The sequence below is a fragment of the Stenella coeruleoalba genome, assembly GCF_951394435.1.
Source record: "Stenella coeruleoalba genome assembly, chromosome: 15".
NCBI lineage: Eukaryota > Metazoa > Chordata > Mammalia > Artiodactyla > Delphinidae > Stenella > Stenella coeruleoalba.
This window is the reverse complement of record NC_137161.1, coordinates 50,997,429-51,024,260: the sequence shown is the minus strand read 5'-3', so window position 1 is coordinate 51,024,260 and position 26,832 is coordinate 50,997,429. Positions and strand designations below refer to the sequence as shown.

Here is a 26,832-nt window from a genome sequence, read left to right as displayed (position 1 = left end):
GCAGGACGGGGAATGGGCCCGAGGCTGCAGCAGGGGTTAGGAGAGCAGGCAGTGGCACAGATTTTGTAGAACTCTCTCCTGATAGCCTCCTCTGGGCCACACCTTTGGCTCAAAAATATACCCCACCACTCCCTGCCAGGAGCTCCAGTGTAAACTCAGAGCCACATGATTCTGAGGAGCCCGCCGCCCTGACCCAGGACAGCACAGGTGGTGGCATTGAGTGTGAGACCTGTAAACTAGGTCTCCATCTGGGCCTCCCAATGCAAATGACCATGGCCTTGAACCTGGCCTCATGGGGCTCTTGGACAATGACTGCGGCTTGTGGCATTTGTTCCCACCTTAACCACACAAGGGTCATTTCGGTAAATAAGTTGTCCACAAGCTTTTTTCCTGTTCACTGCTATATGTAAAAGAATTTGAGCATGCACCACCATACGTTTTATTTATTTATTATAAAAGAAAGCCATATACTACTGTCTTGAATATCATGGACATAGAAACACATACAAATAAAGACCTATTAAGTGGATGAGAGGCGAAGTGAACACGATTAAATTTTTCAGTGTATCAATAGTACATAATCTATTATACAAATGTGTGCTGTTTTTAAAAGAAAGCCATGTGATCAAGTCTACATCCTATTTATAAATTCGGTGAAACCTGAGTCCAGCATTTGAAGGTGTGGTTCTGAGTTCTGTTTATTTCAGTTCCTGGTTCTTGAGGGGTTCACAGGTAAGCACAGTGAACCTCAGGGAGGCATGCAGACTTGCTGTGCGTCTGGTACTTGTTTTTCAATCCCACCTGCCAGTCATTTGAGGGCTCTTGATGAATCTGGGCTGCTAAGTGTTCAGGGGCTATCAGGGGAGGTGAAAGTCCTGGTTCCCAAAGCTTTTGCTGTGCAGGTGTCAGTGTTCATGTGGATGGCGCACTTGCCACATCCTTGGCAATACAGTTACACACCTGTGGAAACATCGCCAAACGTCTGTTTTCATAAATGCTCTGTTCTTGGCACAGATTATTTTGAAAAGCTGTAACTCATGCATTGTCACCTTTTCCTGGAAGGGACAGATTTGAGTGCATTGGCTTAAAACCAGTAAGCTAGCTCACACGCTGCTGCGCTCATTTGTCATTGAATAAAAAAAGAAAAAGGTTTCCAGGTTTGACACTTCTCATGAAAGAAAATATGTATTTCCTCCTTAAGTTCTAAGTCACAAGATAACCAGGTATTCACAACTCCCCAGATCACTGCAAAGTATTGTAAAGCTTTAGCTATTTGAGTCTTTTTTTTTTTTTAATTGACCACAACCACGATATCCCAAAGCATGTAAACTCCAACACACCTGAGAGACTTAAAGTAAACTAGCGGGCGAGGGCCAGTCATCACCCACGTGTCACAGAGCCCCTCCTCTGTCAAGATGCTGTGGCTGCTGACACACAGGCCAGCAAGAGTGCCAGGGTGCATTCATGTGTTAAATATTAGTAAAACCAATTTTTCCTCATTTTTAAAGTAGAATTTCTTGCCATTCCTTTACTCTAGCAGATTGTCTTGCTCATCCCACTTGAAGACCAATAGTGGGGTTCACTGGTGGGAACCACCCTCTATAAATGTGCCTGCTATTTTCAGCCTATTTTTTACAGTGCTTATTGGTATTTGGACATTCACCTGCAGAATCCACTGAATTAGATATTTTCACAATTTAAAAGATCATGTACTGGGTAAAAGATTATAAGCAAAACAGAACACCCTTGAGCAGAATTACTGCACTTTTGGATCCCCTCCCCACCCCCCATCCCACCCCTACCCCTGCTCCCTTCTTGGCACGGCATCCAAGGCCTTGGTCGGCTTCCCCTTCTGGCTCCGTCCCTGGTGCTCCTCCCCAGCCACTCAGAATTACTTGCTGTTCCCCCCACACACTCTTTCATTTCTTCATGATCCTATAATGCCCTCCCTACCTCAACTAACAAGAAACCCGAGACTGGTCTCCTGTGTCACCTGTTTCTGGGAGCCTTCCCAGAGCTCACCCTGTCTTACACATACACACAGAATCCTGATCTCCAGAATCTCATGATGCTTCATTTGGCTTCAGTTATAGTGATTACAGTACATGCAAGCATGTGCAGACTGTGAACTCCTTGGATTAAGAACACTGTGATTTTCATTTCCAGATCTTTAGTGCCTGGTATAAGTGCCTATCACACAGTAAGTACTTGGCAAATGTTAGTTGGATGAGTAGATGCTTTTTTGTTTTGTGTATCCTAAAAAACCACAGATTCTACCAGCAAACGTGAAGTACCTATCATGCCTTCTGCAGCGTGTACACACGTAGACTTAACACCGCTGACTGTTGTGGGCTCCCCGTGTGAGAAGGAAATGCTTTCCCAGCTGAAATGGGTCCTCACCCACCTCAGTCTTCAGGAAAAGTGCCGAGTCCCAGCGAGCACCACCAACAAGGGCATCTCTCTGTTCCACATGTGTGGTCAAGAGGGCAGAGCCCTGGTTGTCTGCTGTCTGTGTGACAGCAAGATGTCTGCCTTGACCTTACTGAGACCCCCTCCCTCCCAGCGATGACTTCCCCCAGGCCTGTGCTGATGGCTTCCGTGGAAGGAAAGGCACCGAGCTCGGGATACGACAGGACACGTGACATAACAGCATGTGCCTGGCCTCGGGGCTCCGTCCACTTCTGCTTGCTGGCCTTGAGGCCCACTCAGCAGTGATCTTTCCAGAAGCGTTACCACCATTCTGTTCTGTATATGCAGAAATAAAAGCTTCTTTTGCTTGGGCACATAGAAACTGGAGGACATATTCAAGCCCATAATGAAAAAAAAGACCCAAATCAGGAAGCAGAGCTGTCGGGACTCAACACGCAGTGGCAAGCACCCAGCACAGTGCTCCCAAACTAGGACAACCATTTCCCAAACCGGGACAGCCATTTTCAGAGGAATCCCGTGTGACATCAAGAGAGTTCTTAGGGACTTCCTTGCTAGTCCAGTGGTTAAGGCTCCATGCTCCCAATGCAGGGGGCCCAGGTTCGATCCCTGGTCAGGGAGCTAGATCCCACATGCCACGACTAAGACCTGGTGTGGCCAAAAAAATAAATATTTTAAAAAAAAAGAGTTCTCAGAAGTTAGCAGCCCACAATAGGCACTCACTCTGGACCAGCTCCACTGCTCACCTGAAAACCAAACATTGAAATACTCAATGATTTGTGTAATGTTTAATATTTTAACAGTAAGCAAACACGCCTTTCCGTGGTAAAAAGAGCTTTCCCTTCCCTTCCCGGCTCTGTCCTGGGAGGAGTGAAGTGAGCCTTGGGAGAAGTCCTCAGACGTTCTTGTGGGGCTTTGCGAGCGGTTGCTTTGGAGTGGACCCGCCTGGGCTGGTTCTGGATCGCAACCCCCGCCACTTCTGAGGGACTCTGAGTGCCGCGGTCTTAAGTGTTTTGAGGAACTTTAACTTCCTTTCCTCGTGTACATTTGCTGTCGCAACCAGAAAGCTTCCCAGATTTTGTAATTCTGGGAATCTCCTCCTTTAAATTCCTTTTCTGCTCAAACTGAACAGACACGAGTATGGCATTTAGTGAGACTTCAGATAGAGCATGGCAGGCACAGAGCAAAGAGCTGGGTGCCTTGAGGAGACAGAAACACGTATGATGTCTGTTAAGGCGGTGGGGCTCAAGGGATATTTTTTCTTTTTGATTTCTAATGTTAGGTTCTGGGAGAAATACATAAAGACTTTATAAAGATGTTTGCTGCTTTTAGGATACACAGACTGTAAGGGTGTAGTGGTAAAAACACAAACTAGGAAGCTCAGATCCTGGGTGTGTGCCTTGCTTCCTGTGTGATCCTGGGTCAGGCACTTCCTCCTAGTTTCTTAGTTTTGAAAGGGTGATGGTACCAGAAGTTAGGGCTGGATTAGGAGGCTCTATAAATATAAAAGTATATAAAATAAAAGCTTCTTACAGTTTATTGTACCAGGAGAGAACAAAAGCCACCCCAGAGTTCTCTGATTCCCGAAATCCATGTTTCTTTGATATTGGACTTGGCTTTGCTTAAGTAACATGCTTACAGTGTATTTTGCACTTCGATTTCCTACCTCGGTGAGAGGCGTTTTATGATTATTTTTTAAATTATGCTCTGGCACCCTCCATTTGCCCAAAGGTGGCCGGAGCGTCATGCCAACGAGCCCCAGGCCCTTCCTGATATCCTGTGAGGCGTCAGTGCTCCCGAGCTCCAAGGTCAGCCCACCGCACTCCAGAGGCCTACCGGCCCCACCCCAGAGCCCTCTGTGCAGGGCCGCTTTCTCCCAGCCAGACCTCCCATAGCCCCAGAGGAAAGCCTCAGCCAGGAGCCTCTGTCAGGACTCAGGTCAGTTCCCCGGTGTTGCTGTCTGGTGTTGTCCTAGTGGGAAGGTGGACGGTCTGTCTCCCTGCCCTGCCCACCCCTCTGGGCCTAGAGAGGTGGGATTAAGCGTGGGGACCTGTCCTTTCTTGACCAGACTTTTCCGGAAAAGGAAGTCATCGACTTCTCTGACCAGAAGACTTCTTTGAACTGTGACCTTTTCACATTCCCCTCTTGGTAGAGAAAGAACCTTCATCTCTGCCAAGACAGGCACCCATCAGCCTGCTGTGGGGATGATCAGCTCCGTTGGAGGCACTGCTTTCCCCTCTTAGCCTAAACCACTTCTTGAAACTGTTCATAGGCCGTAGGCCTTCGTGGGTAACATTACACTACTGCTCTTTTATTAACTGTCTACGACTGATTTTAAGACAGGTTTTTCCATCTTATTAATTTTAAAAGAATTTGGATAATTTATTAAGTTGCCACTTAATAGCCCTTCATTGCTATTTTAGCTTTAATCTCTCCATATTTTAACCATACGGTTAAATAAAAGCCATATTTTAAGTTAATTTGTAAATAACTTCTTGCAGTTGTGTTTTCTACTAATATTTATTGAGTGCCCTTTAAAGCTTAAATTTTGAGGAACTACTTTTAGGCAGATATGGACAGCTACATCTTTTTTTTAAAAGCGAGAGTTTAATTTAAAAATGAGCTTTAATGGAAATGATTTTTCAGCTAACTGAAGTCAAAAGCAAAACTGGCTGTTTCAAAAAAAAAAACAAGCTCTCGCTCCATGCGCACTGGGTCTCGAGATGGGTTCTTTGGGCCATAGTGTTAGAGCAGGTTAACTAATGAAGGATTTACCAGCCATTTGTCCGTGCCGTCCTGACGCGCCTAATGGATGGTGTTGGGTTAGTATCGACCTGAGTGTGGAGCCGGCTCACTGCACTCAGGACTCTTTCCTGTGAGTCACAGATGCTTCTCCCCACCTGAAGGACCGTGAGCTGTGGAGGGCCCCTCTCCGCTCCATCTGCATACTTGGCGCAGACGGTGACCAGGAGCTCTCCAGGGCCTCCCCTCCTCTGCCGCCCTCGCTGCCCACGTCAGGTCCAGCCTCGGCATTCATGCCCGCAGCTTACAGAACTAGGTGCTTCTAGTCATGAGCGTCCTGGGGTCTTCCTGAGCTAACTCCAACTCCCTCCTTCTCTAGAGGTTAGTGTGGCTCCGTGTCTCTGCTTCTCACACTGCAGTCTCATGACATAGATTTCCCTAAATTGAGGAAGACCTTTATAAAGCTCTGTTCTTGTTTCTGCTGTCACTGTGTTTGATAATTAGTCTCAGCAGATTTTCCCAGCCATACGTGCCAGATTTAAATATAACATTCATACCTGACATAGAGTAGATTTTCTCTGGAGGAAAATGACCAGTGTCGTGTGGAGGCTCACAGACCACTGCTCACAGTTAAAGCAGGAAAAACTGGTTCTTAGGGTTCAAGGTGGGAGAGTACATACCATCCTGCTGCCCACGCGTCCGCCTCGCCTGCTGTGTCTGCCCCTGGGTTAAGGCCACTGAGGGCCCTCACCCCAGGCTCCTCCCCTGCTCCCCCACAGCCCTCTCCAGGTCTTAGAAATCAGCCGGCAGCCAGGATACTGGGCTGAGTTTCCTTTTACTGTTCTGTGATGGTGGAGAATAAAGCAGTCAGGGAGGGGAATTCCATCAGCCTGAGTTTTTGCTAAGAAATAGCACATTCATACGAACCACAGAGAACATCTGAATAGCATTCATCGAATGATTGCCATTCCATTGGCCACGTTGCATCTACCAGCCCTGCCGTTCATCTCCTGTTTCCAGAAGAAACAAAGTCAGCTTCCTAAAAGGGCGTGTGTTCCTTGAACAGAGTAGAACTGGCCTCTCCCTCTGGGGAGCTGTTCTGAGTTAGGCTGGGACAAAAGAAGGTGAGGAGAAGTGGAGGGTCTGTGTCTCAGGACTGACTCTCCCCCACTCTCCCTGCCTTCCCCAAACACAATTCTCAAACCTGAACCAACACCCTTTTTGTCTTTGGTCCACAACTAGCGGCCCTTCTGGCAAGGATGGCGGTGCTCAGGCAGCTGGCGCTCCTGCTCTGGAAGAACTACACTTTGCAGGTGGGTCCGGCCCTGGGGGCATGCTGCAGGGGGAAGGGCGAGAGGGGCCTGGCAGAGGGGGTGTCAGCAAGAGGGGGCATCAGTGGGAGGGGCTCCAAGAGCCCCTCGCCTCCACCTCGCACTCCTCAGCCCTCGGTTTCCATTGCTCTTTAGAAGCGGAAGGTCCTGGTGACCATCTTGGAGCTCTTCCTGCCCTTGCTGTTTTCTGGGATCCTGATTTGGCTTCGCCTGAAGATCCAGTCAGAGAACGTGCCCAATGCCACCCTCTACCCCGGCCAGTCCATCCGAGAGCTGCCACTGTTCTTCAGCTTCCCGCCACCGGGAGCCGCCTGGGAGCTCGCCTACATCCCATCCCAGAGTGACGCCGTGAGGACCGTTGTGGAGACAGTGAGGAGGATGCTGGTGATCAACATGAGAGGTGAGTTGTCGGGGACTCAGTAGTGCTGCGGGACTTGGGATTTGGGGCAGGGACTGGCCAGGCGGGGAGCTGGGCAGCAGGCAATGCAGTCTGCCCTGTAGTGGCCGCACGGCCCGCAAATCCCTGTGTCATGTCTCATTGCAACAGGGACCAGGGTTATGACGGCTGTGGGAAGCAGTGTGTGTGACAGTTTACAGCCCCTGGCTATTCAGAGTGGGGATGGCGTCCACATACCCCACAAAGCTGTTTAATTATGGGGGCAAGGCCCCGGTGCCAGGAATCTCTTCTGGGATATGGTTTTGGGAGGACAGCTCTGATAAAGGTCATCAAGAAGCCTGCTGAGGGCCATTCCCAGGAAATGTGCCAGTCACCCTCGCTAGGTCTTTGCTTTCAGAATAGAAAGTATTATCCCTTTTCCTCTCCCTCTTGATTTTGGCACTGTGGCCTGTTTAATTCAGTGTAGCAAACACTTAGGGGAAGATCCCTGGTCCCTCACTATGTGATTATAGTCAAACCCTTTATGTGAAATGGGGTCTGGGTGAGAGAGGTCGTTGAACAGACTATACATTAGTGTCCACTTGAATTTTTAAAGCCCACCATTATGGTTATGAGAGAAACTGATGCTGGCTGCAGAGCTCAGGGCAGGGCAGCTGCCCACATGGAGGGGCCCTGCTCCAGCTCTCAGCTTCTAGATGCCCAGGGCCGGCTTCGATGGTGAGGTTCTGCCAGTCTTCACCGCAGCCCGTCTCTGCCAAAAACAAAAGCCTCCTCGAGTCTTAGGAAAGGTTTACAAAGCCCTAGAGAAACTTGTAAGCTTTAGTCCTTTATCTGAAGGTTCAGCTTTCTCAAGCAGAGTGGACGATTGGGCAACTCTGGGCCCCCCTCCTCCCCACAGCTCGCGGCTTCCCCTCCGAAAAGGACTTTGAGGACTACGTCAGGTACGACAACCGCTCTGCCAACGTGCTGGCCGCCGTGGTGTTCGAGCATGCCTTCAACCACAGCAGGGATCCCCTGCCGCTGGCGGTGAGGACCCCAGCCCCACGGAGCCAAGCTTCCTCCCCCAGGAGCCAGAGACGCTCTGCCTGCCTGGGAGCAAATGCGACTTTCCCCTTGGGTCCAGAATCACCTCTCAGCCCACTGAGGGGCCCTGATGGAGTTTGACCCATCAGGCCAGAGCGGTTTAGAAACCTCGCGTGTCTGAAGAAAGTGGCCGTAGACCATTGCTGTGGCCCCTCTTTGTCCTCTCATTTTGTGAAAGGCGTTACAGGTCTCCTTTGACAGAGTCAAATAGGACAAGTAGGAAAGTAGCAGATACTCGGGACTTAGCACCATATGGCATTAGAATTTCTGTTACATATTTAAACAAACAAACAAAAAGAAAGGTTTTTTGGTTGCCCCAGTGGCAATAAGACTGGGAAACCGTCAGGTCCCTCAGCATCACGCTGGTGGCCCTGCACTGGTTAGCAGTGACGAGTCATGCATGGAATTCCCATTGGTAATGGCAGAAGAGGGTGGTGAAGAGCACTGCAGAGGTGCCCCTGGGCTCTCTGTGCCCTGGCAGGACCGCTCACTCTGACCTCCTGAGATCCAGACACTGGCGGGGGCTGGGGCAGTGGTGAGGTCACGGTAATGAGGGTCCCCCAGCCCTCCCACTGGATGCAGACGTTTGCTCCTCTGGCTGGATCCCTTAGAGCACTTGGTTTTCTCTTTGTTTCCGTAGGTGAAATATCACTTACGGTTCAGTTACACGCGAAGAAATTACATGTGGACCCAGACAGGCTCCTTTTTCCTGAGAGAGACAGAAGGCTGGCACACCACTTCCCTTTTTCCACTCTTCCCCAGCCCAGGACCAAGGGAACCCACATCCCCTGATGGCGGAGAACCTGGTGAGGAACACTTTTAGGGGGTCTCCTTCCCTCCCCCGGGGTGCTGGCTCATGATCATCACGTCGGGGAAACCCATCTTGCATTTCTCTGGAGGAAGATTTTTTATGATTATTTGACCTTCTTCTTTGTAGGAGAAGGAAGAAAACATCCAGTAAAACTGGCTTCTGAAAAGCAAAATAATCTTTGAAAACAGCAAAGGCTGTCTCCCTATTTCCCAGCAAACGTGCTGTTGAATGAAACATTTATATTTCAGTTTTTAAGGAGCTTCAGTTTGCATTGGGTCTTTTGGGCTTGGTTTTCCATTTCCCTTCTCTCCTTGCCCCTCTCTCTGTACAGTTGCATAGGCATTGTACGCTCTGTTGTCCTTGTGTAATTGTCCGTGGTTTCATTGAGTCAGTGGAATGTTTGCAGAAGTCGGATCTCAGCTCACTGTATTGCCAGAGGGTGTGTCGGTCTGTTCGCTGTTACTCTGGAAGGTAGTTGGCTTGTTTGTCTTCTCTGACCAAGGTTCCATCTTAGAACCAAGTAACTGGGGCCCAGGACTAGACTATGCCCTCAAGCTGAGGCCCAGCTACAGGCTCCAGGAGGCATCCTGGGTGTTGCAAAGAACACAGAATTAATTCCCAGGTCTGCAAGAGGCAGAACTTGTTAGAGATTTTGATGAAAAGACCCAGAAATGCCCTAAATAGAGCACCAGGAAGGCAGGAGGCAGCCAGCATTTAGATTTATTTCTGGTGCCAGGACCCTATCACCAGGCTAATGTTCCAGGAAAAGATTTTAAATCCAAAAGAGGAGCTAAGACGACGAGCAAGGCAAGGTGAAGTGTGCAAGGCCCCAGAATGAAGCCCTGGACAGGTCACCAACTGGAGAGGAGGAGAAGCCACATCAGCTGCCACGCCCACTGCCTGTGGCCAGCAGCAAGAGACACTGGCTGTGTGACCTGGGGCGGGGCTGTCCGTCCTGTTTGTGGGGACAATTTCCTAAGCTTGGAAGCGATAGAGGCAAAAGTTCTCCAAGGAAAAGACTGACAGATTTCACTACGTACAAACTTGAAATTTGCTAAAAGAGAAAAAGACATAACACCAGTTTTGAAAGCAAATAAGAGATTGGGGAAAACATTCCAGCAGATGACAAAGGGTAAATACCTTCTGTTTTATAAATGATTCCTTAGTCCAAATCAGTTTTAAAAAAACACAAAGACCCCAAGAGATGTGGAAAGGATGTGAACCTGGCACACAGCAGGCCCTCCAAGAATTAGGCCAGTGTTCCCCCCAAGCCCACCCCCGAATGTCCATACCTTAGACCCCTGATAAAAATTGAGCCCCTGGAATAGTCTGAAAGAAGGAGAAAATGCAGAGGCACAAAAGAAGTTCCCCACAGCATTGTTTATGATCATAAAAACTTCAGTAGTGGGACATGATTGATCACAGAGGGTGGCTTTGCCTCAGTGCTGAGCAGCTGCAGAGGTTGTGGTGGTGAAGACCCCATGGCAGCATGCAGAACCTCATGGAAGAACAACTAGGGAGCAGGAGGCAGGCAGGACGTTTCCTGGGGGAGGCGTTGTGACGTGAGAAAGACACTGGCTTTGAAGCTAAGAGACCAGGGTCCCGTCTCAGCTTTGTCCCCTCCCCCTTTGTGTGGCTCAACGCCCTGGGCCTCAGTGGCCCCGTTTGTCCAATGAAGATGTCGTTCACTACTCTGCAGGGTCACAGTGAAGATGAGAACTAAACCCCCACCCAGCACAATGAGCGGTAAGATTCACTGAGCACCTGCTATTTCTGCAGCCATATAAAACTACTTACTCAAGGGAGGTGGTAGAAGTGCACAGATGTGGTGACCTCATGCTGGGGGTGGGGTGGGCATAAAATTGCTTTTCTTTATTCTAGAAGCTTGAACTCAGGCAGCTGACAGTTCTGTGTTGGAGGATGTTAGGTGTTCTAAATGTCACTGTTTTAGGAATGAGGGTGCCCACGCCACCCAGACCCGCACCCCATGTCCCCTCTCTGTCCCCTGGGCTCGGACATCAGGAATCCAGGCTGCCTTTCTCTCTCCTGAGGCTATGCCGTACTCCTTCCATAGGCTCAGCCTCTCACAAGCCTCACTGTGGACTGGAATATCGTATCCCCCTGGCCCTTATCACTTTAAAAATGTGGGGAGTCAGAAAGGGCCAGCAGGGAGGGACCACAAAGCACACAAAGGTCGTGTAGTGGTGGCCTTTGGTCTGTGGTTCCTGCCTCCCTTTGAGATGGTAACTCAAGGGTGGATGGAATGAAAGTTGCTGATCAGCTGGTCTCAAGGGAACAAGACTTGTCGATTATCCCAGTAGGTCCTTAAAAGTGGGCAAGGGAGGCAGAAGAGAGAGTCAGAGAAAGATGTGATGACACGGAAGCCAGTCAGAGAGATGTTGCCTGGATGGTTTGGAAGGTGGAAGGAGGGGCCTCGAGCCAAAGAGCGAGGGTGGCCCCTGCAAACTGGAGGCCTGCAGGAAACCCCAGGCCACTTCACCAGCTCAGTGCCCTCAGCGCTCTGAGCACCAGCACCCAGGACCTGGCTTCTCCCACATGTATCGACCCCACATGCCGGAACGTCCTCTGCTCCTGCACTCAGGGTATATCCGTGAGGGCTTCCTGGCCGTGCAGCATGCCGTGGACAGGGCTGTCATGCAGTACCACGCCAACGCCTCCACGCACCAGCTGTTTGAGAAGCTCACCGTGATCGCCAAGAGGTTCCCTTACCCGCCTTTTATCTCGGACCCCTTCCTCGTCGCCATCCAGTACCAGCTTCCCCTGCTGCTCATGCTGAGCTTCACTTACACCTCACTCAGCATCATCCGGGCTGTCGTGCAAGAGAAAGAGAGGAAACTGAAGGTAACCCTGTTTGCGTTTGGCTTTGAGAGATCCTGAGTCCGGGCACAGTGTGGCCATGGGCTGTCGTGTCCTGAGTCCTGTCATCAGGTGGGGGCAGCTCCTGGGCACTGGGGGCACCAGGGCAACTGGGCGTGGGGCTAGTGCCCACATGGCTCAGCCCATCTCAGGCTTCTTTGAAATCAAGCCTGTTCTGTCCAGATTTTTAAAACCCTGATAAAGCGCTGTAGTTCATGTGCTGTATGTTAAGGACTGAACATTGAAAAGACAGTGTTTTGGATACATTAGGTAAAGTAAAATACATTGTTGAAACTAATTTCATTTGTTCCTTTAAACTCTTTTGGCTGCATTGGGTGGGTCTTTGTTGCTGTGCGCGGACTTTCTCTAGTTGTGGTGAGCAGGGGATACTCTTCGTTGTGGTGCGTGGGCTTCTCTTTGCAGTAGCTTCTCTTATTGCGGAGCATGGGCTCTAGGCATGTGGGCTTCAGTAGTTGTGGCTCGCAGGCTCAGTAGTTGTGGCTCACGGGCTGTAGAGCACAGGCTCAGTAGCTGTGGCGCACAGGCTTAGTTGTTCCGCGGCATGTGGGATCTTCCCAGACCAGGGCTCGAACCCGTGTCCCCTGCATTGGCAGGCGGATTCTTAACCACTGTGCCACCAGGGTAGTCCCTAAACTTTTTTTTTTTGGCCACGCCACACGACTTGCAGGATCTTAGCTCCCCGACCAGGGATGGAACTCGCGCCCTCGGCAGTGAAAGCGCGGAATCCTAACCACTGGACCGCCAGGGAAGTCCTCCTTTAAATTTTTTTGATGTGGCTACTGAAATTCTGAATTACGTATGCGGGTTGAATTCTGTTTCTGTTGAAACAGTAGGTCAACACAAGACAAATGTTCACGTACATGGAGAGCAGGAAGCGAACTTTGCATGTGATCAAGGACAGCTGTGGTGCCCAGCTGTCAGGCAGTGTCGTGGGGGATGGAGAAGTGTGTGGAAGTGTGTGAGGTGTGCTCCACAGGCATCTCACTGACATAACCATGTACATCTGGATGAATAGTGTCCTCTGTAAGCTCTCACCTCTGACGCTGCCAGAATTACCCAGAATTTATGTGAAGTTCTTCCTTTGGCAATGTCTGCAGTGCCAGTGGAAGGACGTTTAGAGTATTCTCAGTGGTGCCAACTCTGTGATTATTGGAGCTTTTTTTTTTTTTTTTTTTTTGCCACACCGTGTGGCATGTGGCATCTTACTAGTTCCCCGACGAGGGATTGAACCCGTGCCCCTTACATTGGAAGCTCGAAGTCTTAACCACTGGACCACCAGGGAAGTCCCTGTTGGCGCTTTTAAATTGTTGTAAATGAGGGGCTGGGAGAACTAATGAGGTGGGTCCTGTCCACTTCGGTGCCTAAATAACTTTAATAAAATGGTGCGACACTGAGGTGGTTAGCAGTGGACAAGGAAATGGTTCAGGAAAAAATGTTTGTGCGTGCACGCGCCTCCAGGTACATAGATGAAAACAGTGTGGCGGGATGTTGAATGATCACTGAGCCCAAGTGGTATGTGAGTGGCCACCGTTCCAATCTTCCTATTTTTCTGGTGGTTTGAAATTGTCCATGAGAAGAAGTTGGAAAATCAGCCTACCTTAGTGCCTGGTACACAAGAGACACTTAATCAGCCCTGGTCCCCTCCCCCAGACCAGTGTTGTCCATGGTAACAGACAGGCCTGGGTCTGCTGTCCTCTACGGCCCCACTGGGCACTTGTGCCTGGCGCGGCTGAGGAGCTGGCTTTTTAATCTTAAGTAATTTCAGCCAAAATAGCTACGTGTGGCCGCAGGCCGCTGTATTGGATGGTGCAGGTTTAGCGTGAGGGAGGCTCCTGGGGTCTGGTGTGGCAGGGGTGGCAGGCGGTGGGGCGTGTGGAGCAGCACATGTGCCCCTCCCCCAGGAATACATGCGCATGATGGGGCTCAGCAGCTGGCTGCACTGGACCGCATGGTTCCTCCTGTTCTTCCTCTTCCTCCTCATCACCGTCTCCTTCATGACCCTGCTCTTCTGCATCAAGGTGAGTGTGGCTTCAGAAGGGGGTCTCACATGAAAAGCAAGGCGTTGGAGTTGGTGGGAGGGCCAGAGACAGCTGTGGCACCACCAGGGAGACCCCAAGACTCCGCATTTATGGCTTTGGTTGGGGAGTCTGCCCTTTTGGTAGAGAGGACTGGTGTAGCCCTTCTCCCACCCTTACCAGCTCCATTTGGGGCTGGGAAAGTTTGAGACTCTTCCTGGTTTTGTCTCCCCTACCCTGCCCCGACCTGCCCCCACCTGCCAACGGGATGGCTGCACAGGTGAAGAAGAATGTGGCAGTGCTCGCGCACAGTGACCCCTCGCTGGTGCTAGTCTTTCTGGCCTGCTTTGCTATCTCCTCCATCTCCTTCAGTTTCATGGTCAGCACTTTCTTCAGCAAAGGTGAGTTGTCCTGCCTCTGAGAGTGGAGGTCTGTGGGTGATGCACACCTCAGAAGACCGGCAGTTTCTCTTGGGATGAGTAAGGTCAAGGGGTCCAAGGGCATCTGAGCAGAAATAACCCGGAGACTGAGGTTTTCTTTACTCTGTGCCTTCCTTTGGATTCAGTTTTTTGGGTGTCAAAGTACATCCCTGAACAGTCCTTTCAGTGAAGCTCAGTGAGTGGTTAATTCTCATTGACTTTGTGTATCTGAAGATGTCTCTGTTTTGCCCTCACTCCTGAATACTGTCTTAGCTGCGTATAAAATTCTCCTTGGCGCTTTGATAACATTACCTTATTGCCACCGGATTTCCATTATTGCTGGGAAGAAGTCAGCTGACAGTCTAGGTCTGATTTTTCTGTATGGATGTTTGGATCTGAGGACTCAAGTCTTTTCAGTTCTGCATTTCCGTTCGTCATCAATCAGACTTTGCTCCCTGTTAATCCCCCTTCTCTTCTATTAGACCTAAGTTGAAGCCTCTCAGTCTGTCCTTCATGTCTCGTAACTTTTTTTTTATTAATGTGGTAAAATACATACGACATAAATTTACCACCTTAACCATTTAAGTGTAAAGTTCAGTGACATTAAGTACATTCACATTGTCATGCAACTGTCACCAACATCCATCCCCAGAAATCTTTTCATCTTGCAAAACTGAATCTCTGCCCCCATTAAACACTAACTCCCTACCCCGTTCCCACAACCCTGGAAACCACCATTACACTTTCTGTCTCTATGAATTTGACTACTCGGGACCTCGCGTAAGTGGAAATCATGGAGCGTTTGTCTTTCTGTGACTGGCTTACTTCATTTAGCATAATGTCTTCAAGGTTTATCCCTGTTGCAGCTTGTGTCAGAGTTTCCTTCCTTTGTAAGGCTGAGTAATATTTCATCATATGTATAGACCACATTTTGCATATCCATTCATTCATCAATGGATATTTGGGTTGCTTCCACGTTTGTGGCTATTGTGAATAATGGTGCTATGCACATGGGTGTACAAAGATCTCTTTGAGACCCTGCTTTCAGTTCATTTGAGTGTATACCCAGAGGCAGAACCACTGGATTGTATAGTAATTCTATTTTTAATTTTTTGAGGAACTGCCATACTGTTTCTACAGCAGCTGAACCGTTTTATATTCCCACCAACAGTGCAAAAGTGTTTCAATCTCTCCACATCCTCACCAATACTTGTTATATTTGCTTTTTTTTATAGTAGACCCCTCTTGGGTGTAAGTATATCTCTCAGTCTGTTCTTTATGTCTCTTAACTACTTTTTCATACCTTAAAAAAAATCTCTTTGTGCTGAGCTCTATATGAATTCCTTAGAGTTGTCTTCTAATTCCCTAATTCTCTCTTTGACTGTGTATGTTCTAGACTGTGTCTCATCTTTGAGATTTTATTTCTATGACTATATTTATCCTTTACCAACTATCCAGTTGATTGTTGTACATATCCACTTATTCTTGTTTCTTCATCCATTTTTGTGGGGAAAAATCCTCCTTTTATCAATGGAAGCATTTCTTCATTTCCTCCTTAAGTCCTTGATATTCTTGTTTTGAAGTCTATCTCTTTCCTACTCAAACATACTCCTTTGGAGAGCTTTAAACATGGGGATAATTCCCAGATTCAGACTCATGCCCAGCAACTCCCATTAGATGTTTAACATGTGTCTCAGTCAGACGTGTCCTGAACTACTGATGGTGTCCTCAAAACCCCATTTCCCCATCTCTACCATGTGCTCACACTAAAAACCTGGGAATGCCCTCGACTCCTCTTCCTCTAGCATCTTGCCCCAGTCCAGTCAAATCCTGTCCACTGTACCACAAGGTACCCCTGAACTCCAGCCATCTCCCACCTCCCCCACAGCCCTGCCCTGGCCCAAGCCACTGTCATCTCCAGCCTGGTTGACAGCGGTAGCCCCATAACTGGCCTTCCTGGTTCTGCCCCTGCCCCTCTTCAGTTTCTGCCCAGGTCAGAGGTTCTCCAGTGTGGTCCACGGGCTCCTGGGACCTTTAGAGGTTCACAAAATCAGAACTTTTTGTGATAATATCAGAATGTCATTTGCCTTTTCTACCATGTTGACATGTGCACTGATGGTGCAAAAGCAAAAGTGGTAAAACTGCCGGCCCTGAGCACGATCAAGACAGGCTCCAAACTGCACTTGACAGTGGCGTGTTCTTCACACCACACACTCTCGTAAACAAACAAACAAAAATGCCAGTTTCACTCAAAAATGTCCTTGACGGAACAGTAAAAAATGTTAATTTTGTTAACCTTTGACTCTCAAGTATACTTTTCTAATATTCTGCATGACTGAATGAGATGTCCACAGAAAGTGCTTCCTGAGTATTGTAGTATAATGATTCTCTTGAGGAACAGCATGTGTGCAGGTGTTCGAGTTGTCAGCTGAACTAGCCACTTTTTTCACAGAACACCATTTTTGCTTGAAGCAATGACCATCACACTGTCATTCACTTGCTGGTATTTGGTAAGCATTTTCTCAAGTGTGAGCTGCCTTTTTGAGGAAAACAACTGACAATATCTGATGTCAATTACAAAATTCAGGCTTTCAGGCAACAAAAATAGAATTTTGCAAACTTTAATCTACCACCATGAGCTTTACAGCCTCCCAGTACTTACTTACTTTTTTATGAAATTAGTGATAATATTACCCAGTGTGATTTTTTTTATGTGGTGTAATAAAATGTGTCAACATTTGGAAGATGTTCTTTGCCCAACGAGCAATATTTTCCAAATGGCCATGCATCATGTTACAAAATCATGCAAGAATAGTAAATAACCCATTCCAGGTACAAGATGGACCAATAGATTTTCACATAACAGAGTATAAAAAGTTCATTGTTCAGGTTGATTCCACGTGGCACCTCACCTTTAAGAAACCACCCCTTGTTAAGTGGTGGTGTGGTAGCAAAGAATATCCAAAATACCTAAAAAGGCTATTAAAATTCCTGTCCCTTTTCCAACTGCTGATCTCTGTGAAGCTCATTTTCTTCATTCACTTCACCTAAAACAAGGCAATACATCAGAGTGAATGCAGAAGCAGATATGAGAATCCAGCTGTAATTGGTTAAATCTTTACAGAGGTTTGCAAGAATGTTTCACAAGGCTACTCTTCCCACTAAATTGTGGGAAATACAGGTGTTGTTCATAAAAATACTTATGTTAACTTGTAATGGGTTTATTATTGTTATTCTTAAATATCTTAACATTTTCTTAGTATTCATCTCTGACACAGTGGAATGTTGACATATATATAATGTTTGTATCCCACATAAACAAAGTTCTTTGACATCCTCAACAACTGTTTACAGCTAAAGGAGTCTTAAGACCAAAGGGTGTAAGGGCACTGCGTCGACTGAAGCCATGCTGTCTCCCCACACCTCCACCACCCCATCCTTACCTCCTTCAGGTCTTTTCCACATTCACCTCCTCATCAAAGCCTTCCTTGGCCGCCTGGTTATAGTTGCAACCCTCAGCCTAGGGAGTGTCTTGTCCCAGGTCTGTGGCTTGTTGCTCTTCACAGGGCTGTACCCACCCAGCACCATCTGCTTTACTTACCTTCTTGTCTACTGGCTGTGTCCACACTGGATCCTAAGCTCCCCGAGTGGAGGGCTTTGTCTGTTCTGTTTCCTGGTGCCTGGAACAGGGCCTGGCACAGAGCAGGTGCCCAGCGAGTATCTGTGGGATGCACGAGTGAACAAGATGGGGCAGGACCAGGCGGGGGATCACATGCTCCGTGTTAGTCATGTCAGGTGTGCGATGCCCAGATAGCTGGAGGTAGGTCTGCAGGAGAGGGTGGAGAAATCCCCTTGGGGTTCCTGGGGTGGGCACAGGCACGCCAACAAGGGCAGAGGCTGAGAGCCGAGCATGGAGCGCCCCCCCCCAGCACTGAGGCTTGTGTCCCCGTGTCCCCGGCTCCTGCCAGGCTGGGGTTGGGCAGCTCGCCCAAGAGAGGCGTCCTTTGTGCCACGGATGGAGCCCATCAGTGCAGATGCCCTCGCCTGGTTCTGGCACACTTGTCTTCCTCTCTCCGCCCATAGCCAATGTGGCAGCAGCCATCGGGGGCTTCCTCTACTTCTTCACGTACATCCCTTACTTCTTCGTTGCCCCTCGATACAACTGGATGACGCTTAGCCAGAAGCTGTTCTCCTGCCTCCTGTCCAATGTTGCCATGGCAATGGGAGCCCAGCTCATAGGAAAATTTGAAGCAAAAGGTGAGTATTTTCCTTTACACGGGCTGTCCTTGCTGATTCAGTTACCCCAGAGGGTCTAAGCAGAGGGGACTCCAGACTCAAGACTCTCGCTCCAATGATAATCAGACACATCAGCACAGCTAAACGAACAGTGCATTTGGAAGGCAGGTCCTCGGCGAGGGGGAGGCTCACGCCCAGGGCAGACGGGGAGGAGTGACCAGAGCCACAGGAGAGGTAGGTCAGAGACACGTGGTTCACAGGACAGAAAGTTGAGGTGTCCAATGCAATGTTGGCCACCACCTGGCCATTGCGGTCCCGGCTCTGAGCACCCCTCGAAGCCCTGCCTGGAACTGGCCGTTACTTCAGGAAAACGCTGGCCGTGAGCGTCTGCATCTGCCAATGGTGGGATTCAAGTTGGTCGCCTCTGAGTCTCTGCCTGCCTCTCGAGGCTTTAGGATTCCTAGGCCAGAGGTCTCAGTCTGCAGGGTTCGAAGGGTTCCCAGCTCTTGGTGAACTTGTAGAACTAGCATCTCCCCTCCTCCTGTTTCCCTGATACCTCCTGCAGTAATTGGTGATGACAGCAGGAAGGCCTGAGAGAGGAACAAGTCACAGACCAGGACATTGCTTTCTTGAGTTTTGTGAAATTTCCTGATTTTTAAAATGTCATGGGTGTCAAATAAACACCTCTAGGGCTGACGTTGGCCTGTGGGCTCCCATTTTGCAAACCCTGCAGGAGATGCTCAGATTTCACATGGTAGAGTCAAGGCTGCTCCTCTAAAGGGTTGAGAGGACGCCTAGTTTAACCCTTAACCCCACATCTAGTGGGAAATCTCCAGAGATGGAGTGCTCACCTCTTAGGAGAAGGCCCCGTTCATTTCTGGATCACTCAGACCACCTCACAGAAGGGCCTTGAAGAGGCAAGTGGACCCAGACCTGGCCCTGCCTCTGTCTCACTTGCCTTGGTTCCAAGCGGAGACAGAAGGGACAGGATGAGTTTATGCGTGGCTGGTGTTGTGTCGGTGTCCGTCTCCCGGGAGCTCCTGGTGTTGCTCTGGCTCTGCTAGCAGGAGGTGAAATACAACCTCGCTTCTGAGTGACTGACCTGAGTGCATTTTGAGATGGTTTCACCCCGCCCCACCCAGATGTTCTCTATCAGGCTGAATGCTCTGGTTTCTTCCAGTCATGCAATGCCTAGTTGTAGCTTCCTAGTTGTGGGTCTAAGGAGGGAGGGAGGTGGGTGGCCACGGGAACCTTTAGTGTGGCTTTATCCTTAATTAGAATATTTTTCTTCAGTTGGCAAAAGTCCTATGACATTGGTGCTTTTAAATATACATGGTTCTCCATGTTCAGTAGTGTGTGATAAAATGTAGATTTTTTTTTTTTTTTTTTTGCGGTACGCGGGCCTCTCACTGCTGCGGCCTCTCCCGTTGCGGAGCACAGGCTCCGGACGCGCAGGCCCAGCGACCATGGCTCACGGGCCGAGCCGCTCCGCGGCACGCGGGATCCTCGCGGACCAGGGCACGAACCCGCGTCCCCCGCATCGGCAGGCGGACTCCCAACCACTGCGCCACCAGGGAAGCCCTAAAATGTAGATTTTTTTAAAGGCATAGTCCCTTCCAGGGTTCAAATGCTTTTTAAAAAGCCATTTATAAAGAGGAGTCTAACTACATGGCACCTCTTGGTTTTCAAAATTCTATACTGAATTTTCTTCTTTTTTTTAAAAATTTTCTCCTGTTTTTTATTTTTATTTTTTTGGCTGTGTTGGGTCTTTGTTGCTGCACGCGGGCTTTCTTTAGTTGTGGCGAGCAGGGCCTACTCTTTGTTGCGGAGCACAGGCTCTAGGCCTGTGGGCTTCAGTAGTGGCATGCAGGCTCTAGAGTGCAGGCTTAGTAGTTGTGGCACATGGGCTTCGTTGCTCCACGGTGTGTGAGATCTTCCCGGACCAGGGATCAAACCCGTGTCCCCTGCATTGGCAAGCAGATTCTTAACCATTGCACCACCAGGGAAGTCCCTGAATTTTCTTAAAATAGACAAACTTCTAGTTGTTTGAAAGTGAACAGTGACCAAGGCTGGAGAGCAGCCATTTCCATCACGGGCTCTCGAGCCAACCCAGGTGGTCCAGCCTCACAGAATCCCCAAGCATCATTTGGACTGTGATGTTGCAAACCAGAGAGAGGACAGAACACCACGAGCACCACTAAACAGAGCTTTATTTATGCCGGGAGTGTTTCCTTTTTTTTGAAAAGACTTATATTAAATGCAGCCTCTTCCAGTGTTGGCCTTACCCAGATCACATATGTGTACGTGTGTATGTGTATGTACACGTGTATGTGCATCCGTGTGTATGTACAAGTATGTTATGTAGATGGATATGTGTTTATGTGTGTATATGTCATAAATCAAACATGAGCCCCTCTCGTCAGTTCACAAGCTTTTGTTAGTTCTATGATACCGATTTGGTGACTTGCTCTTGTCTAAAGGCCTGAAGAAAGTTGTCAGGTTTGCTGTAGGCAGGGAAGCGTCACACTGACTTTGCACTGCTGCGCACACGTGTACATTGGTGACCACGGGTCCGCTTCAGGCCTGTTTCCTGGCATGTCTTCCAGGCACAGGTGTCCAGTGGCGAGACCTCCTGAGTCCTGTCAACGTGGACGACGACTTCTCCTTTGGGCAAGTGCTCGGCATGCTATTGCTGGACTCCGTCCTCTACAGCCTGGTGACCTGGTATGTGGAGGCCATCTTCCCAGGCCAGTTCGGTGTGCCCCAGCCCTGGTATTTCTTCATCCTGGTAAGTTCTGACAGCCACCTCTGTGGGGGTAGGGGTGGGCCCAGCACCCACCCCAGGCACCTCTAGTCCCTGACATGCAATGCATGCCCTGTGCGCTGTCATGAGCCATGTGTCCTAGGGACCCCGAGACCCCCACGCCCGAGGTTATCCCTGCGCTCCAAGGTCTGAGAGGAGGAGCTGGCGCTGGCTGGCCTGCCACAGGGCCAGTACACAGCCCCCTCCCAGCCGTCTTTCTCAAAAAACATCTTGTTGGGTTTTCTGCCTACAAAGTAATAGAGCTTTGTGTAAGAACGATCACGTGCTGGAGTGCACAGCACACTCCCACCACCCAGAGATGAACATCGCTGACACTTTGAGGTGTAGCTCTTCAGATGATTTTCTATGCATGTGCAGCTATAACATATGTACGCTTGTTTTTAGATGGGGGGATTATATTGTAAAAATGCTTGAAACTTGCTTTTTTTTTTTTAACGTAACAGTACAGCTTAGATATCTTAAGTACATATACATGTGGTCTATTTACAAATATGTTTTTAGATTTTTATCTACATATGTTTATAAATTTTTAAATTTTATGTATAAATATATTTCTATTTAAACATATGTGATTTTATCAACCAACTTCACTTTTTAATGACTACCCAGTATTCCATGGATGTACCACTGTATCGTTAACTTAATTCCCTGTTGGTGAGCTAGGTTAGCCAGGTGCCACTTCATCGTTCGTTCTTTGATTCAACAAATATTTATCAAGCATCCATTTACTGTATTTCATCAAATCTAAGATGGCCCTTGGGGAATTCTGTGGCGGTCCAGTGGTTATGTTAGGACTTGGGCTTTCACTGCCAGGGTAGGGTTCAGATCCCTGATCAGGTAACTAAGATCCCACAAGCTGTGTGGTGCAGCCAAATAAATAAAAATAAAATAAAGCTATAAATACATTTAAAAAAAATCTAAGATGACCCTGATTCTTAGAGGCACCGTTACTTCATCACTAAGAAAGAAAGATACTGACAGTTAAAACTATGGCATTTCTGTGATTTGTAAGACACATTCTGATTTCAGTCACTTAAAACTTGAGACATGTGTCCCCTAAAACCAACAGACTGTGATATGAGGAACCACCCCAGGCTGTGGGGTATGTGGGGGCTAGAGCTGTGGGTGAGATGTTCTCCCCCCGCAGGGCTTCCCTCCGGGGTGTGGGCATTTTTCCAGGGCCCTGTGCTCACCGCTCTTGTGACCCTACCCAGCCACTGTGCCATCAGTGTGCCACCCTCAAGTGACACCTGCACTGCTGGGGCCAGACTGTAGAAGGGGAGGCCTCCTCCCAGCAGAGGGAGGCTGGCCCTTGGGCTTCTCCTGCTTATTTCACGAGCGCCTGCGTGGCTGAGTGAGGATGCAGCTGGGGGCTCGCCCCACATGGCTCTGGGCTGGACTTAATGACCTGTTTTTTTGTATTAAATTCCATTGTTAACTTTCCCTGTATCACCTCTGAGTTGACGTGCATAGTAAGCCCCTTCAGCGGAATAGGAAACAGTCTCAGAGCTTCCCAGGGCAGCTGGGTGCAGAACTGCGCTGGGTCTCACCCCAACTCTGAACTCTAAGCAGCGTCTTCCCTGCAGGGGAGTCTAAGGGCGGCTACTGTCTGCTCTAGCTTGTCAGTTGGTTGTCGCAAACAAAATGAACTGACGTGAATTGGCTGTTTGAGAGCTTCTGATTTCCATCCTAGCCCTCATATTGGTGCGGACACCCGAGGACAGTTCTAGGGAAAGAGGAGGAAGATGATGATCCTGAGAAAGTGCTTAGGACCGAGTACTTTGAAGCTGAGCCAGAGGACCTGGTAGCCGGGATCAAGATCAAGCATGTGTCCAAGGTGCCATACCTATGGGGATGGGGACCGCAGGGTCATGGGGCGGAGACCATCCTCTGGGCCTTGTTTCTCCTGGATTCCTGTGGCTGCCCTCTGACCGGCTCTCCTGGGCACCAGCCATCCCTCAGGCTGTCCCCCCAGGGCCCAGTGTGGAGGCTCAGGGTCAAGTCAGCAACCTGTGCTGCCCCACTTAACCTCTGACCAGCTTTGCAGTGGATGCTCTCTGAGCTCGCCATATATGATGCCTGGGCGTCATGGGCCTTCTAGTCCTGCTGAGACACCAAAACACCTGGGTGCTGTGGACCTGGGGTGGGGCGGAGAGCAGCAGGAAGCAGCGGGGCCTCCTCTCAGTCCTCTTCCTGCCTCTCTGTGCGCTGGTTGGTGGTACTGGGCGTGGTCTCCTCCCCAGACGCTTGGATGGGTATTCCAGAGGGGAGTAGAAGGGGCCCTTTGCAGTGAGGGGCTCCTGAAGTCTGGGGCCACCCTCTGCCTTTCCTGCAGGTGTTCAGAGTGGGGAACAAGGGCAAGGCAGCTGTCAGAGACCTGAACCTGAACCTGTATGAAGGCCAGATCACTGTTCTGCTGGGCCACAACGGCGCGGGGAAGACTACCACCCTCTCCATGCTCACTGGTGAGGGGCCCAGCCTTCATGCCCTACCCTGACCTCCAGGCCCTTCCTTCAAGGCCACCTCAGGCTGCCCCGGCCTTGTGCCCTCAGGTGGCTCTTGTCCTCCCCCTGCTGTGCTGATAGCTAGTGGAGCCCCAGGGGCTCTGGGAACAGGGTGGGAGCCTCTCAGGCCACACAGAGGCGGCCCCACCCACGCTGATTTAGTCCCGAGCCCACTCTCCTAGAAAGTCGTCCTGAATGAGCCAGCCCAGCCCTAACGGTCGTCCTGTCCTCCCTGAGAACAGGCTCGAGTAGGACCTGGGCTCGGAGAGCGTGGGGGATGCGCCTCTCTCATTCCTTACAAGCCACACATCCTGGCAGTGGGCATCCCCCACCCTCCTCTGTCTCCGGAGACCCACACGGCAGGGTGCACACCGTGTGAACCAGGGAAGCTCAGCACTCCTCGTGCTACTGGAGGATGTTCGCGCTGAACTTGAGCCCCGGGGTCTTCTGCTCGGCCCTAGGTCTCTTTCCCCCGACCAGTGGACGGGCATATATCAGTGGGTATGAAATCTCCCAAGATATGGCTCAGATCCGGAAGAGCTTGGGCCTGTGCCCGCAGCATGACGTCTTGTTTGACAACCTGACTGTCGCAGAACACCTGTATTTCTATGCTCAGGTGAGCTGGCAGGTGACAGGATTCATGGGTCGTCGTGGTTATTCCATCACCTACATGCTCGGGTCCCCAGGGCAGCCATGTGAGCCCTTAGCCTCCCAGCAAACTGAACCTGCTCCGAGGAGGCGTTCGTGAATTGTGGGGTGGGTGGGTGTCAGGACACGAGATCCAGCCTGGGGAGGGACGGAGACAGCACCATTCCAGTGCCAGCTGGACGGGCTGGCCTCCCATCAGAAGCCGCTGCCAGATCTCTGTCCCCTCCTGTGTCAGCTGAAAGGCTTGTCGCGCCAGAAGTGCCCTGAAGAAGTCAAACGCATGCTGCACATCCTCAGTCTGGAGGACAAGGGGGACTCCCGGAGCAGGTTCCTGAGCGGGGGGATGAGGCGCAAGCTCTCCATCGGCATTGCCCTCATCGCAGGCTCCAAGGTAGGGGCGGCGGGGCCTGCAGCACAGCAGCCTGGGCCTAGGACGTGGCTCTGCCGTCATCACAAGCCCTTTCCTCTGCCCTCCAGGTGCTGATGCTGGACGAGCCCACCTCAGGCATGGACGCCATCTCCAGGAGGGCCATCTGGGACCTTCTTCAGCAGCACAAAAGTGACCACACCATCCTGCTGACCACCCACTTCATGGATGAGGCCGACCTGCTGGGGGACCGCATCGCCATCATGGCCAAGGGGGAGCTGCAGTGCTGCGGGTCATCTCTGTTCCTGAAGCAGAAATATGGTGAGCGGCCACAGGCAAGCAACGGGGCAGGCAGCCGAAACTCCATTCTGTGTGGGGTCAGCGTGCTGGCCCAGTGTGCTGGAGAAAGTATCCACTGGTAACGTTCCCGAAGGACCCCTGAGATCAAGCAGAGAGAGGCCTTCTGTAGACATCCTGTTCTGCTACCTGTGGGTAGAGACCTGAGGCCCCAGGCAGAGGGGCCTGGGAGAATGAAGAAGGAATGAAGCAGGTAGTCTTGATTTGGAGCATCATTCAGCTTTGAGCAGTGGACTAGCAGTCAAGTGCCAGGGCCACCAAGAGCAGGGGTGCCGTTGCAGAGACCAAGCCCGCTCTCCAGCCTTGCAGCTCCCAAACAAGTGAGGGGCCCACGGCACTGTCTAGGGCTGGTGGGCAGCGCGTGGAGTCAGCCCCATCTTTGCTGTATGAGCATGGCTTCCCATCTCAAGGACAACTCATGGTCTAACATGGTCCTGGCATGCCAGGTCACATCCATGTCCCGCCAGCAGAAGGAGCCAATACAGAAGACCAGCACCCCACCCCCAGGACACCCCAGGATTTGCACCCCTCATATCTGCAGCTTCCTCTGACCAGCACACAGCCCTGAAAGCAGAAGGTGACCTAGTATGGTCACCATCAGGCTGGGGGGAGGCTGTAAGAGAGTGGCCTTTGCCCTTAGGTTCTGCTACTGAGAAAGCAGGGAGAAGGGGTTTTGGGGACAATTTGTACCCCAGTATCTGAGACTTGACATCTGAAGTCCAGCTCTGGTTTCACCTCCTTATCATGCTCAGCAACCCAGGTCCTCCAGCATCTCTCCCCAGCGGGTGGAGGTGGGGTGGTGAGACCCTCAGGGCAGTATTGAGGTGCCCTGAGATGCATCAATTCCAGTTCACTTGCCCCAGCTCTGCAGCCCCTTTCCCAGGAGCCTGACCTGCAGGAGCCCGGGGCCCTGGGTGGGCCAGGAGGAGAGTGGGATGCAGCCTCACTGGGCTCCTGGGTGTACCAGGCGCAGGCTACCACATGACGCTGGTGAAGGAGCCTCACTGCAACCCCGAGGGCATCTCCCGGCTGGTCCACCACCATGTCCCCAACGCCACCCTGGAGAGCAGTGCCGGAGCAGAGCTGTCGTTCATTCTTCCCAAGGAGAGCACACACAGGTACATACATGTCCCAGAGAGCACGGACAGGTACACATCCTAGAGAGACCAAGCACAGGCACGTGTGTGTCCCAGAGCACTCACAGGTACAGATCTGAGAAGGAGGTTCTGGGGGCCTTAAGGGCTCCGTGTGTAGAGTCACCCGCCCTGCACCTGTGTGGCTTGGCCAGGGGCACCTCTTAGTTCCTGGGCCTGTGATGGTCGGTATCCAGTGAATCTGCTTGCTGGGCCCAGGGTGCCAGGCCTCCCTGTGCATCAGGGCTGTACCCGAGAGGGAGAAGAGTGGCTCATCACAGGGTACTCAGTGCCCTGGTGCCATCCACACTCGGCACGAGGCTCACTCCTCACACTGCAGCCACTCAGGGTTAGTGTGCAGCTGTGAACTCGTGTGTCTTCTTGGTCTCAGAATCTGAGTCATGAACACAGGCCTCATAAACAGAGCAGACTCCCGGTGTGGGGAGGTAAAAAACAAACTCTTTAAGTCACATTCAGAAACTTCGGAATAGAAGACTTAAAAGTACATTAATCTTGCTGCAATCTGGATTGAGAAATGTTGTTTTAATCACGACAGTGTTCTCTGACTCATTTTTTTTTTAATTAATTAATTTATTTATTTTTGGCTGTGTTGGGTCTTTGTTGTGCGCGGGCTTTCTCT

General features: G+C 50.3%; 1 protein-coding gene across 2 annotated transcripts in view; it reads left to right on the top strand.

Annotated features, from left to right (window-relative positions):
• Nucleotides 1-26,832, top strand: part of ABCA3 (ATP binding cassette subfamily A member 3) — a 45,565-nt gene that overhangs the window by 2,520 nt on the left and 16,213 nt on the right. Inside the window, exons 2-16 of one of the 2 annotated variants that reach the window (XM_079945691.1) lie at nt 6,412-6,482; nt 6,636-6,900; nt 7,796-7,923; nt 8,621-8,786; nt 11,394-11,653; nt 13,591-13,707; nt 13,985-14,105; nt 18,207-18,380; nt 20,966-21,147; nt 22,877-23,020; nt 23,519-23,648; nt 24,149-24,303; nt 24,571-24,726; nt 24,813-25,023; nt 26,027-26,177. In XM_079945691.1, the coding sequence (XP_079801817.1) occupies nt 6,429-6,482; nt 6,636-6,900; nt 7,796-7,923; nt 8,621-8,786; nt 11,394-11,653; nt 13,591-13,707; nt 13,985-14,105; nt 18,207-18,380; nt 20,966-21,147; nt 22,877-23,020; nt 23,519-23,648; nt 24,149-24,303; nt 24,571-24,726; nt 24,813-25,023; nt 26,027-26,177 (2,414 nt within the window). In that variant the 5' untranslated portion in view covers nt 6,412-6,428. Of the gene's footprint in view, nt 1-6,411; nt 6,483-6,635; nt 6,901-7,795; nt 7,924-8,620; nt 8,787-11,393; nt 11,654-13,590; nt 13,708-13,984; nt 14,106-18,206; nt 18,381-20,965; nt 21,148-22,876; nt 23,021-23,518; nt 23,649-24,148; nt 24,304-24,570; nt 24,727-24,812; nt 25,024-26,026; nt 26,178-26,832 lie in introns of those variants that run through there. The other variant, XM_079945692.1, reaches the window with a different exon arrangement.